Source organism: Aethalodelphis obliquidens, unplaced genomic scaffold, assembly GCF_003676395.1.
Source record: "Aethalodelphis obliquidens isolate GAN/ISIS:26980383/991018 unplaced genomic scaffold, ASM367639v1 scaffold41, whole genome shotgun sequence".
Classification (NCBI taxonomy): domain Eukaryota; kingdom Metazoa; phylum Chordata; class Mammalia; order Artiodactyla; family Delphinidae; genus Aethalodelphis; species Aethalodelphis obliquidens.
This window is the reverse complement of record NW_020837985.1, coordinates 2,115,931-2,128,475: the sequence shown is the minus strand read 5'-3', so window position 1 is coordinate 2,128,475 and position 12,545 is coordinate 2,115,931. Positions and strand designations below refer to the sequence as shown.

The following is a 12,545-nucleotide window of genomic DNA, read 5'->3' as shown; positions in this document are numbered from 1 at the left end:
GCCTCTCACTGTTGTGGCCTCTCCCGTTGTGGAGCACAGGCTCCAGATGCGCAGGCTCAGCGGCCATGGCTCACGGGCCCAGCCGCTCCACGGCACGCAGCATCTTCCCAGACCGGGGCACGAACCCGTGTCCCTTCATCAGCAGGCAGACTCTCAACCACTGCGCCACCAGGGAAGCCCACATGTGTCTTTTTAAGTTATGGTTTTCTCTGGATATATGCCCAGTAGTGGGATTGCTGGGTCATATGGTAATTCTATTTTTAGTTTTTTAAGGAACCTCCATACTGTTCTCCCTAGTAGCTGTATCAATTTACATTCCCACCAACAGTGCAAGAGGGTTCCCTTTTCTCCACACCCTCTCCAGCATTTGCTGTTTGTAGATTTTTTGATGATGGCCATTCTGACCAGTGTGAGGTGATACCTCATTGTAGTTTTGATTTGCATTTCTCTAATGATTAGTGATGTTGAGCATCCTTTCGTGCGTTTGTTGGCCACCTGTATATCTTCTTTGGAGAAATGTCTATTTAGGTCTTCTGCCCATTTTTGGATTGGGTTGTTTTTTTGATATTGAGCTGCATGAGCTGCTTGTAAATTTTGGAGATTAATCCTTTGTCCGTTGATTCATTCACAAATATTTTCTCCCATTCTGAGGGTTGTCTTTTCATCTTATGGTTTCCTTTGCTGTGGAAAAGCTTTTAAGTTTCATTAGGTCCCATTTGCTTATTTTTATTTCCATTACTCTAGAAGATGGGTCAAAAAAGATCTCGCTGTAATTTATGTCAGAGAGGGTTCTTCCTGTTTTCCTCTAAGAGTTTGATAGTGTCTGGCCTTACATTTAGGTCTTTAATCCATTTTGAGTTTATTTTTGTGTATGGTGTTAGGGAGTGTTCTAATTTCATTCTTTTACATGTAGCTGTCCAGTTTTCCCAGCACCACTTATTGAAGAGGCTGTCTTTTCTCCATTGTATATTCTTGCCTCCTTTGTCATAGATTAGTTGACCACAGGTGCGTGGGTTTATCTCTGGGCTTTCTATCTTGTTCCACTGATCTATATTTCTGTTTTTGTGCCAGTACCATACTGTCTTGATTACGGTAGCTCTGTAGTACAGTCTGAAGTAATGGAGCCTGATCCCTCCAGCTCCATTTTTTTCCCTCAAGATTGCTTTGGCTATTCAGGGTCTTCTATGTCTCCATACAAATTTTAAGATTTTTTTTGGTTTTAGTTCTGTGAAGAATGCCATTGGTAATTTGATAGGAATTGCATTGATGAAATACAGCCGGCCCGCTATCCACAGGTTCCGCATTTGTGGATTTCAATCTGCAGCTTTCCACCCACGGTTGGTTGAGTCCACTGATGTGGAACCCATGGAGGGCCGACTGTATTGTGCCATTTTACATGAGGGAGCAACCATGGAGCGTGGTATCCGTGGGGGATCCTGGAAACAATCCCCCACAGGTACCAAGAGATGACTATACCTCTGGGGGTATCCAGCTTTCTTTCCTCCATCTTAATGCTGAGGAAGGCTGCATGAACCAAGGGATGGATCTAGTCAAGAACAGAGCAGTGTTTGCCCTGCATGAGAACAACAGGCCTAGAGGACAGGTCTCTGATGTCCCTAGAAGTCTCTCTGGAGGGCTAGAAATGGTAAATTTGTTCATTATAAAGGCAGAACTGGGTGACGGCCAGGTTCAGAGCTGTCCCCCTTGACCCATGTCCCCCTCCAGTACTGCCCCACTTCTCTGTTCCTTTTACCATACCACTCTGCCTCCTTCTTCCCTTTCCCTCCTGAACCATTCCAAGTAGGCTTTCATCCCCATCACTCCTCTGAACTTGCTCTGAAGACATTGCCGAAGCCAACGGTCATCTCAGTCCTCAGCTTACTCAACTGATCATCAACATCTGATGTGTCAGAGCCCTCTGTCCCTGCTGAATCACTTTCTTCTCTGAGCTTTCCTTGTCTTCTCTTCCCTCCCTGACCAACCCCTCCCTCTGTCCTCCTTCTGGTGTCTCTTCATCTCCTGACCTCTAAACGTAAAAGCACCCAGGGCTATGTCCCCCTACTTCTTTTCTGTCTACACTCATTCTCTCAGTGATCTTCTGAGTCCTGTGCCTTTAAATACCGTCTATTAACTGAGGTCTCCCCATTTCATACTCCCAGCCTGAACATCTGCCCTGAATCCCAGTCTCCTTTATCCAACTCCTATCTGACATCTCCTCTTAGACATCGAACTGGCATCTCAAATTTAAGATTGTCCAAAATAAAACTCCTGACCTTCCTCCCCAGAAGCGGTCCACCCACCATCTTCTCCAATTCGGTAAACAGCAACCATTCTTCCACACACAGTATGTGTCCATTGTCTGTCTTCTCCACCAGAATGTGAGCTCTATGAGTGCAGGGGCTTGTTTTCTTCAATGCTCAATCACCAGGGCAGGAACAGTGCTTGGCACCTAGTAGGAGCTATTTGTTTGAAAGGATAAAACACTTCCTCAAGAAGCCTCCCAACCCCCTTTAACCAGCTAATTTCCCCCATTACATGTTCTCATAGAACTGGTACCATTCCTTGACAGCACTTTCACAGTTGCAATTGTACAGCCATCTGTGTGTGATTCTTTGATTGATGTCAGTCTCCATCATCAGCCTATAAGCTACAAGAGAGCAAAAGCTATTCTGGTTTCAGTTACCAGCATCTAACCTGGAGCCTAAGGTTATAGAGTAGGCCCTCAATAGATAAAAATAATAATAAATATTGTTAAATGAATAAATAGGTAATACAAGCTATGTGTCCTCTCTCCAGGAAAATATACTCATATACACACTCAATGTGTGTTAGGACTCCAGGTTAGGAACCCTTTGTCTTAGTCCATTTGGGCTGCTATAACAGAATACCACAGACTGGGTAGCTTATAAGCAACAGAAATTTATTGCTCACAGTTCTGGAGGCTGCAAGTCCAATCAGGGTGCCAGCATGGTTGGGTAAAATCACAGGTCGCAGACTTCTGGTTGTGTCCTCACAGAGCAGAAGGAGCTTCGGGGGATCTCTTTTCTAGCACCACTAACCCCATTCATGAGGGCCCCACCCCCCTAATCTAATCACTCACTCACTCTCACACACACACACACACACACACACACACACACACACACACACACCACCTCCTAATACCACCACCTCTGGGGGTTAAGATTACACCATATGAATTCGGGGAGTGGGGTGGGGGGATACAAATATTCAAGCCATAGCACCCTTGCTATATTACAAGGGGCTAAATTTACTCTGCAGTTCACCATGGTGAAATACAGGGGTATGGTGTATCGTTCCTTCCCTCTGTTTCTTCAGTCATGGCCCACAGGGAAGTAGATACCCTGACAAAATGTTCTCATTAGTTGGGACACTTCTGAATCCTCTTCTTAGAAACGGCACAAATAATGTCCAAACAGGATTGGGAGGGAGCACAGTGGGACAAAGGGCAAAAGAATAGGCTGAGAGAGAAGCCCTCCCACAGCGCATTTCTGTCATTTCTCTGCCAAGAGAAAAAACGGTGGTAATAGTTGTCTCACAACCAAATTCAACCTAATCGACTGACTGCAGCTGTTTTATGTGCACAACTACACATCATTTCATCGATTTTATAACTAGCAGCGCTAATGGAAACACACTGAGAGAACCTCATAAATATATATTCGTTCATGTAGCAAATGTTTATTGAGCATCTACTGTGTGCCACATGCTGAAAGATAATGCAGTATGGGGGACTACTTAGCACCTTTTGCCCACACTGAGTATCAGAAGCTGGTCTATAATATTTACAGCACTCAGCCTGAACACCTCACTGCAGTTATAACTAGACAGCTTCTTTCACTCAGTGTCCTATGAAGGTGGCAAAAGGACTTGCTCAGAGAAACTGTCACTAGCCTCCAGAATGAGTACTATAGACTCAACTATATATTACTGATATACACCTACAACTAACTACTACACAGAAGAGGCAATAGTGCCAACATAAGTCTCCAGCTCTTGCTCACTGAAGAGCTGATGGTAACCCCTAACTAGGGGAACTAAGTGAATAATTCTGGTTCAGGCTGGATTTATCTTCCTGGTCCTAGGGATGCTCATGTGTTCCCAAATTTTCTGGTTCTGTACTGGAATAATCACTTCTTCCTTCAAGATCCTTTTAAATAATTACAGAAAAGTCCTTCATTTTGGCTTATACATTTGTTCAAAGTGCAATCTTTAAGTACCAAGTCTTTACCAAAAGATTTCTATACAACAGGCTCCTCAAAGGCTGGCCCTCTCCTTTACATGCTAATGAAAGTGAGGTAATAAAAGACATACTAATAAAGGACAGAGGTTCTGTCCCTTGAACCAGAGCACTCTGCATGTCTCCTCTTAGGACAGTTCTGCCTCATTCATCAGGGCCTAACTTTGCAAATAGCAGGCATGTAATACATGCTGGGTGGGTGGATAGAGGGAGGGAGGGAGGGAGGGAACCTGCCTGTAACTTCTAACTATGTTCTCCAAATATATTCAAGGCAAATGACTATGACTTCTCCTTCCCCGAATGGTAAGTACCTGGTATGTCCCAGGCTTCCAACCACCAGTGAGTACAAACTTTTCACTTTTACAGTAATCCCAACTCTTCATGCTTTAAGCACATATTCACCAAAATTAAGTCCAGCTTTTTAATAAGCATTCTTCACCAAGAACTTCTATGAATTGTCAGGGGTGCTTGCTATTATAAACTGAATGTACGCAAGCCCCCCACTAGCTTGTGAATCCTATATAAGGTCATTTTCTACTTCGAAGTCCTGATGAGATGGAGACACGCTCAGTCTCCTCGCCTTCACAAGCCCCCGTGCTCCCCGCTGGCATCAGCATCCTGCTCAGGAAGGCCCTCCTCCCCTCTGCCGGGTTCACCCTGGCTGTGCCCAACCCCACACGACTCCCGGAATTCATCACACACCTAGAGTCGACCACTGACCGACCAGCCTTGACCACTGATCAAGGCAGGCTTCACTGAAGATAAAGAAACTACCACTGACTTGTATTTGGAGAATGTGCAGACTTTCGCTTTATCTACTGAGGTGAAATTACACACCCTGAGCTCTGAGGAAGAAGTCACTGAGGCCACCGCTGATTATCACTCTCTTCCCACAGAGAACTTTTGGAGTAAAGATTGGAGTAAAGAACTTCGGAGTAAAGAAGACGTCATTGCTGGTTTTTCTAAAGAGCCTATGACTGAAGCCCCAGATGAGCCCAGCATCTTCATGGGAAGCAACAAGTCCAGCTCAGTGTTTTGTTTTTTTCAGAAAATGAAGCAGATTCTCCACTAGCTGTGACCATCACTCTACTAACAACTTTCTAAGAAGATTCTGAGCTTCTGAACAAGGTTACCATTCCATTATAGGAGTTTGAATAACTGTACAAGAATAGTGAGACATATGAGGATAAACAGAGTGGCAGGAATTGTACACAGACAGAAGAGGTGCCTCTCTTAACCATGCCCCCATTTAACATAGGCTCAATAAGTGTTTATTTGAATTGAACAGCAACCAAAAAACAGTCCTGATGAAATGGGGATTCACAGAAAATCAGAGCCACAGCCTTCAGGCTTTATCATGCTTCTGCTCCATTGCTCTGAGCCAACCACTCAACCACCAGAATTCCAACCTCTCAGGCCACTGGCCTCCACTGTTCTCCTTTGATGCCCAAGACCAGCTACTTGCAAGGTTCCCACAGAGCCGTGTTGGGCCCCTAGTGACACAGTTCTTTCCCTTCATTCCCAGAGGACAGGGCTTTCTGGAGGGTGAGAGAGCAAGTAAAGGGGTGCACCGCACGAAGGGTGAGCAATGAGGAAGCACACCTCACACTGTACCTTCCACCAGTGGTCCCTCTAACCACCAGGCCTCGTTGCCAGGTCTGGTCCACTCAGCCAGGTGTCTTCCTCACTTAAGAGTGATTTTCCCTCAGGAATCTGTTTTCCTCTCCTCTAGCTAGGATAGCTCTGAGGACCCCTAGTCCATCAGACAGGCCCACACATGTCTGAACTGTAAATGAGGACAGGATTCATTTGGCTTCTTTCCCACAAGGCTCTCGAACCTCATGCAAAATAAGAGGTATGGATGGATATCTGCATTCGGTGTTCCTGAACATTCTGCAAAGGGCAATAATCCCACAAACACTCCAGGACACTTAAGGGGCAGCTTGCACGAAAACACCGCGGATCAACTCCACATGGAACATCACAAAGTCTCATTTCCAACCCAGTGGAAATACCCTGTGACAAGTCCTGAATGGGCACTGTATTAACTGGGGAGGGCTAAAGACTCACCAATGGCTCTGTGACTTAAAAAAAATACACAAGTGTGTCTCTTATGGAACAGTTCTACAATATGCTTTTCAGGCAGGCCTGCAGCTCGGCTCCATAGGGTCATTCAGGAACCCAGGTTGATGGTGGCTCTGCCATCTTCAGTGGGTGGCTTCCAAAGGTCATTCTAGTCACCATCATACCACCCAGCAGGAAAGGGGGGAGAGGTGTGAAGGAGTGGGTGGGCAACGTCCCACAAGTCAGTCCTGTAAGTGACACACACCCCTCCCCTTACATTCCTACGGTGAGAACCTGGTCACATGGCTATACCTAGCTGCAAAGGACACTGGGAAATGTAGTCCCTGGCAGAGCAGCCACCAGGCCAGCTGCACCTCTGTGACTCTGAAACAAGGGACAGCAAACTGTAGCCCAGGGGTCAAATCATCAAGCCCCCACATCAAAGTTTTCCTGGAGCCCAGCTGCATCCATTCATTTACATATCATCCATGGCTGCTTACCAGCTACAAGGTCCAAGTTGAGCAGCTACAGCAGAGACCTTATAGCCTGCAAAGCCTAAAATATTTACTGTTTGGCCCTTTATAGAAAACATTTGTATCCCTTTTTCTAGAAAAAAAGGAGAATGGATTCGGTGAGACAATTAGCAGTCTACACCTCCAAAATTTATCTCAGAAATTGCTATAAAGACACATGGCCAAAAATACTCCTGGAACCTTTTTTTTTGGGGGGGGGGGGTCATACCAAAAGACTACAACAACTTCAGGACTGCTCAATTATGGACCATGCACACCACAAACTACAGTGTATCCCCCCTTAAAAGGAGAGAGGAAATTCAACATGTACTGATTGGAAAATATCCAAATATATTAACTTTAAAAAGTAAAATGCAGGGGCTTCCCTGGTGGCGCAGTGGTTGAGAATCTGCCTGCCAATGCAGGGGACACGGGTTCGAGCCCTGGTCTGGGAAGATCCCACATACCACGGAGCAACTAGGCCTGTGAGCCACAACTACTGAGCCTGCGTGTCTGGAGCTTGTGCTCTGCAACAAGAGAGGCCGCCACAGTGAGAGGCCCGCGCACCGCGATGAAGAGTGGCCCCCGCTCGCTGCAACTAGAGAAAGCCCTTGCACAGAAATGAAGACCCAACACAGTCAAAAATAAATAAATTAAAAAAAAAAAAAAAGTAAAATGCAGAACAATACTTTTAGAGTGTTACCATTTGTGGGAAGAAAAAACCCCCAGAATTTAATACATACATAATGCTATATGCTTCCATGGGCATAAAGAAATTCCTGTAAGGATAGAAAAGAAACTGAAAACAGGTTTCTGGGTAGGGAAATCAGAAAACTGAAGGTAAGAACGGGAGGAAAGAGTACTTTTCACTATATACCTTTTTATAGCTTTTGCGTTTGTACACTATGCATGTGCCATCTATTTTTAAATAATTAAAAATTAAACTGAGAAAAACCACACACAAAAAAGCGTTTGTCTTTACTTCCACTGCTAACAAACCCTTCCTCTGAAAGACACAATCACTTGTAAAAGCCACGGTAATACCCACAATCAGGTACGGTCAGTTCTATTGACCTGGGAGCCATTTTATATTGTGTATTTGCTTTCCCGTCAGATTCTCAGAGATACCTTATTTCTCTTATTTTCATAGTCAACTACAAATTCTATTTTAGTCCCCTGCTTTTCTTGAAAGTTCCTCTTTCCAAACAGCATTTATCAGTATTTATTCAGTTCTCTCACACATACTGAGTATAAAGAGAGGCAAACCTGACCTCAGAGAAAAATTAAGCACAGAGAGACAAAAGAAACAGTTCCTGATAAAATCAACAATTCTGATGAAAAATCTTGCAAGGGAGCTTACATTTCAGTTAAAAATGACAGCGATCCAACTCACACAAACTGAAGAGAAAAAGGAACCCACTGGTTTGTATAACTGGCAAGTTCGAAATTGGGGTTGGTTTGAAGCAAAGAAAGATCCAGGCTCTCAGAAATGTCCTTGGGGCTCCCGCTCTGCTCGGGTGCATTATGCAAGCAGGCCTTTCTTCTGTGGCAGTCAAGATACCCACCAGCAGCCCCAAACTCCCAGTGGCCCTAGCCCAGCAGTCCTGATGGACAGAGAATTATCCTCTCTTAATGTCAATACAGCAATTCCAGAGAACACTGTGACAGGCTATTCCTAGACTTGTCCAGGGGTGGGGTCTAAGCCTGGCCCGGTTTAGGCTACATGCCTCTATTTATGGGCCACTAGGACTATATACAATATATGACCTACACAAAGAAGAGTTCCCCAAAGGGTACTGTAGGAGTGGTAGGTAGAAATAACAGATGTCCTCTATTGCTTCTAACAAGTCATGACAACAGCCACTGGATATGTTAACATAACTATAAACCTTGCTCATCACACTGGTTAGAAGCAGGGGGTTTTCAATTTCAAGGCAAGGTGGCTGGAAAGTTCAAACTTACACACACAAGATTGTCTGACTGGTCTGCACTAGACATAATTTTGAATACCAGATTGGGAACTGCTCATAAATTGGCAGGGGAAAAAAAACAAAAACAAAGCTCCAAAAAATGCAATTTGTAAATCAGATCACAATCCTTTGGGGTCTCTGAATTCCTTTTGCTCAGGGCAAAGTATTTCTGTGGTACAACCTGCCAAAATCTATCTTCTTTAGAGTAGTCACATACTTTTTAAATGACCATCTAAAACTCAACAAAGTTATCTAAGTTTAGGGTCTGTATTTAACTCTAAATTATAAAAATAATTTAGGTTGTATTTGTATTCCTCTTACCAAAGTTGATTCACTTTCTCCCAGCATCTTCCAGGTCAGCCGAGCCAAATGGATATATGGTCTTTCCTTAGACTGACTAACTGACTGACTCCTGAGGAAGTGATTGCAGGTGTCCCTCCAGAGCACAAGGCAGAGGATTTGAATGGAAGTTCCGGAGTAAGCAGAAGACTCATCTAAGAGCAAAAGTTTGCACAGCCCTGTTATAAGAAACCTGCTCATTTTTACAACAGAACCATGGAGGACGTGAATGAGAGCTAGTGCTATATGCTGGTTTAATGCCAAACATCTTTTATCTGGAATTATATGATGAAAGCCAAATTTCCAAAACATCTTCAGGAAGGAAGACTGATCAAAGTATTTTAAAGCAATGGTTCCCATCTATAATTGAGACATTCTTGGGTATCCCAGATTATCAAAGAGGGACACAAAATCTTCAAAACAAAATTAATTTAGGTCAATTTTATTTAAAAACATATATAAATAGGCCAAGCAACACTTAAGCCTGAGAGGGCTGCAATCTTTGCTAAGAACAGAATGAATGGTCCAGAAAGACTAATACTTATTGCTGATTGGGCTCACAACGTCAGCCCTCTTCAGGCAGCAGCACAGTCACTAGCAAACATTTTACGGGCACCTTTTATGGGCATTAGAGATTCACAGAGCAACGGGCTACAGCCCTACCCTCAAGGAGCTTACAGTATAGCTGGAGAGACATGAACCATCCAAAACAGACACAAAGTCCACACATTTATCATAACAAAAGCAATTACTGGCATAAGTCTTCACATTTTTTAACAAAGGAGCAGTAGGAATATCTGAGCAACTACATCAAGTTTCAACCTGACATACCAAAAAAAAATTTTCTATCTATTCTTTTGTTCACTTATGCTTCAACTCAATTGAATTAAAAGAGGAAAGCATAATTCCAAGCCAAATGTACCATCATAACATTTGCTGTCTCAGATGAAGGGGTGGATTGTTCACGTCCTAGAATTTCTCCATGGCACTACATCCAGAGGTCAAGTTCAGTAGTTCTGACTGCCAAACCGATGTACAAATTCAGACAGTGAGTAGACGGCTCCCCATCCCACCTCAGGATCCATACTGATAAAATCATTCAGGTTCATTTTGGAATCTACAAAAATACATGAAAGAAATGTCCACTGAAAGCACAATTCTGGCTTAACAGCAATAAAACAACCCAGAAGACCAAAAGTAGGGAAAATTATTCAAATGTTTCATAAGGGGTCAATATCACTTCTCTGGTATTCTTGTCTCAAATGTATGACATCAATCTAATCATGACAAAACATCACACAAACCCAAACTGAGGGACACTATTCATAGTCAATGACCAGTACCCTTCAAAAGGGTAAAAGTTGTAAGGAAGAAAAAAAAAAAATTGTCACAGACTGAAAGAGAATGAGATGAGGAGACATGACAACTACATGTAATATCCTGAGTTAGATTCTGGACCAGAAAACAGAAATAGGAGGAAAAGTTACAAAGTTTAAGTAAGGTCTATACGTTAACAGTACTGTGTCAATATTTTCCTACTGATTTATTATTTTCTTGATTTAGATAATTACACTATGGTTTTTCTCAGATCCCCCTGGAATCTGAGTAAGGGGTATATAGGAGCTCTCTGTACTGTTTTAACCAATTCCCTAGCAATCTAAAGTTATTCCAAAATAAAAAGTTAAATGAAAAAATGCATAAATAAGCAAACTGCCAGTTTACTGGATACAGCTACCAATTTACAGGAAATACAGAGGATACAAAAGGATACAATCAGCAAAATCCAGACCATTTCTCCCAGATTCATTTCTTCAACAAATAAATTACAAGAAAAAAAAAAAAAAGAGTGGGACTAGGAATCTCTACATATTAAAAAAGACCCTAAAGAGACACATACCAACCAAGCACGACGGGGGGGCTTTATCTGGACCTTGATTCACATGAACAAACTACATGAAAAAAGATTATGACTTCATGAGATAACTGTGATAATCTCAACACTGACTACAGAGATATATGTTGATTTTAAAGAATTATTGTTAATTTTTTTAGATGTAATAATGGCATTGTGGTCACGTATTTTTTAAATTAATCCTTATATTTTAGAGATCCATACTGAAATATTTAGAGTTGAAAGGATATAATATCTGGAATTTGCTTCAACATAATACAAGAAGGGGGAAAGTAGATGGGATATAAGTGGATGGGATATCAGCCATGAGCTGATAACTGCTGAAAGTCTACTGTTCTGCCTAGTTTTGTATATGATTAAAATTTTCCATACTACAAATTTTTAAGTGTATACAGGGATGCTTCTACTCATCAAAGAACTGTTATGGGAACTGCACTTCCACCATAAACTGCCAGAAAAGTGGACAAAATATATTTAGCAACTGTTTCCAGACACCAGACAATGGGCAACACACGACTGACTGCTAAGAAAAGAGAAACAAGGGCAGGAGCTGTAGGATCCCTCCAGCTCACTGCCCGGAGGGCTGTTTCCAGACCACAGCACGGAGGCAGGGACACAAACAGCATGGGAGTTTTTCCCGCCAATGGGAAGACAGAGCTCTAAGTTCAGGAGGGCCTGGCAGCTACATGTGAGGGACATAGTGTGGGAGAGGAGAGGACTACGCAGAGAGTGTCCCGGATTTCTGCAGAGGGAACTCACTCCTCTACCCCTAAGTCTTTGGTTAAGGACTAATCTCATAAGGCCAGGAAAGAAGCACCGTAAAGCAGTCAGTCTAATAACTCCCAGAACTTCCATGGTCCCCACCAGCCAGGGTAGAGAGAACTCATAACACCTGGGCATTTGGTAGAATCCTCAGAAGGGTCACACCAAAGCAGTGGGGCTAAATTAGCCCTGGGTGAAAGGCTGCTTCAAACCTGCACTAAAAAAGCCTAAAACCAAGCCCTGAAAGGATCCAGCTGACCCCCAGGAATTTAAGTGCATGACAGAACCAAATCCAACACTGTTTTTAAAAGTACCTCAAATTCACAAAGCCCGGCACCCAACCAAGTATTACGAATCACACAAAGAAACAGGAAAATATGACTCAACGCCAGAAGAAAACTCAATCAACATTCACAGACAGAAACGACAGAGATAACAGAATCAGCAGACAAGGACCAGCTATTATAAACATGCTCTGTATACTCAAAAGGGTAGAGTAAAACATGAGCATGACAAAGAGGGAAATGGAAGATATTAAATCAGCCCCAAATGGAATGTCTAGAGATGAAAAAATAAAATATGTACAATGAAAAAAAAAAAGCACTGGATGGGGTTAACAGCAAATGAGTTAATGAAGAAGAAAAGATCAATAAATTTACAGACAAAATAATTATTCAAAATGAAGCACATACAGAAAAAGTCTGAAAAAAAATGAACATCATTGA

At 42.9% G+C, this 12,545-nt stretch overlaps 1 protein-coding gene across 5 annotated transcripts in view; it reads right to left on the bottom strand.

Moving 5' to 3' along the window:
- Nucleotides 1-12,545, bottom strand: part of NTAQ1 (N-terminal glutamine amidase 1) — a 76,792-nt gene that overhangs the window by 53,320 nt on the left and 10,927 nt on the right. The window contains exon 6 of one of the 5 annotated variants that reach the window (XM_027132383.1): nucleotides 3,221-3,523. The exons of 2 other annotated variants lie outside the window; for them this stretch is intronic. In XM_027132383.1, coding sequence (XP_026988184.1) covers nucleotides 3,516-3,523 — 8 coding nt within the window. In that variant the 3' untranslated portion in view covers nucleotides 3,221-3,515. Of the gene's footprint in view, nucleotides 1-3,220; nucleotides 3,524-9,560; nucleotides 10,264-12,545 lie in introns of those variants that run through there. 2 more of the 5 variants (XM_027132379.1, XM_027132380.1) reach the window with 2 other exon arrangements.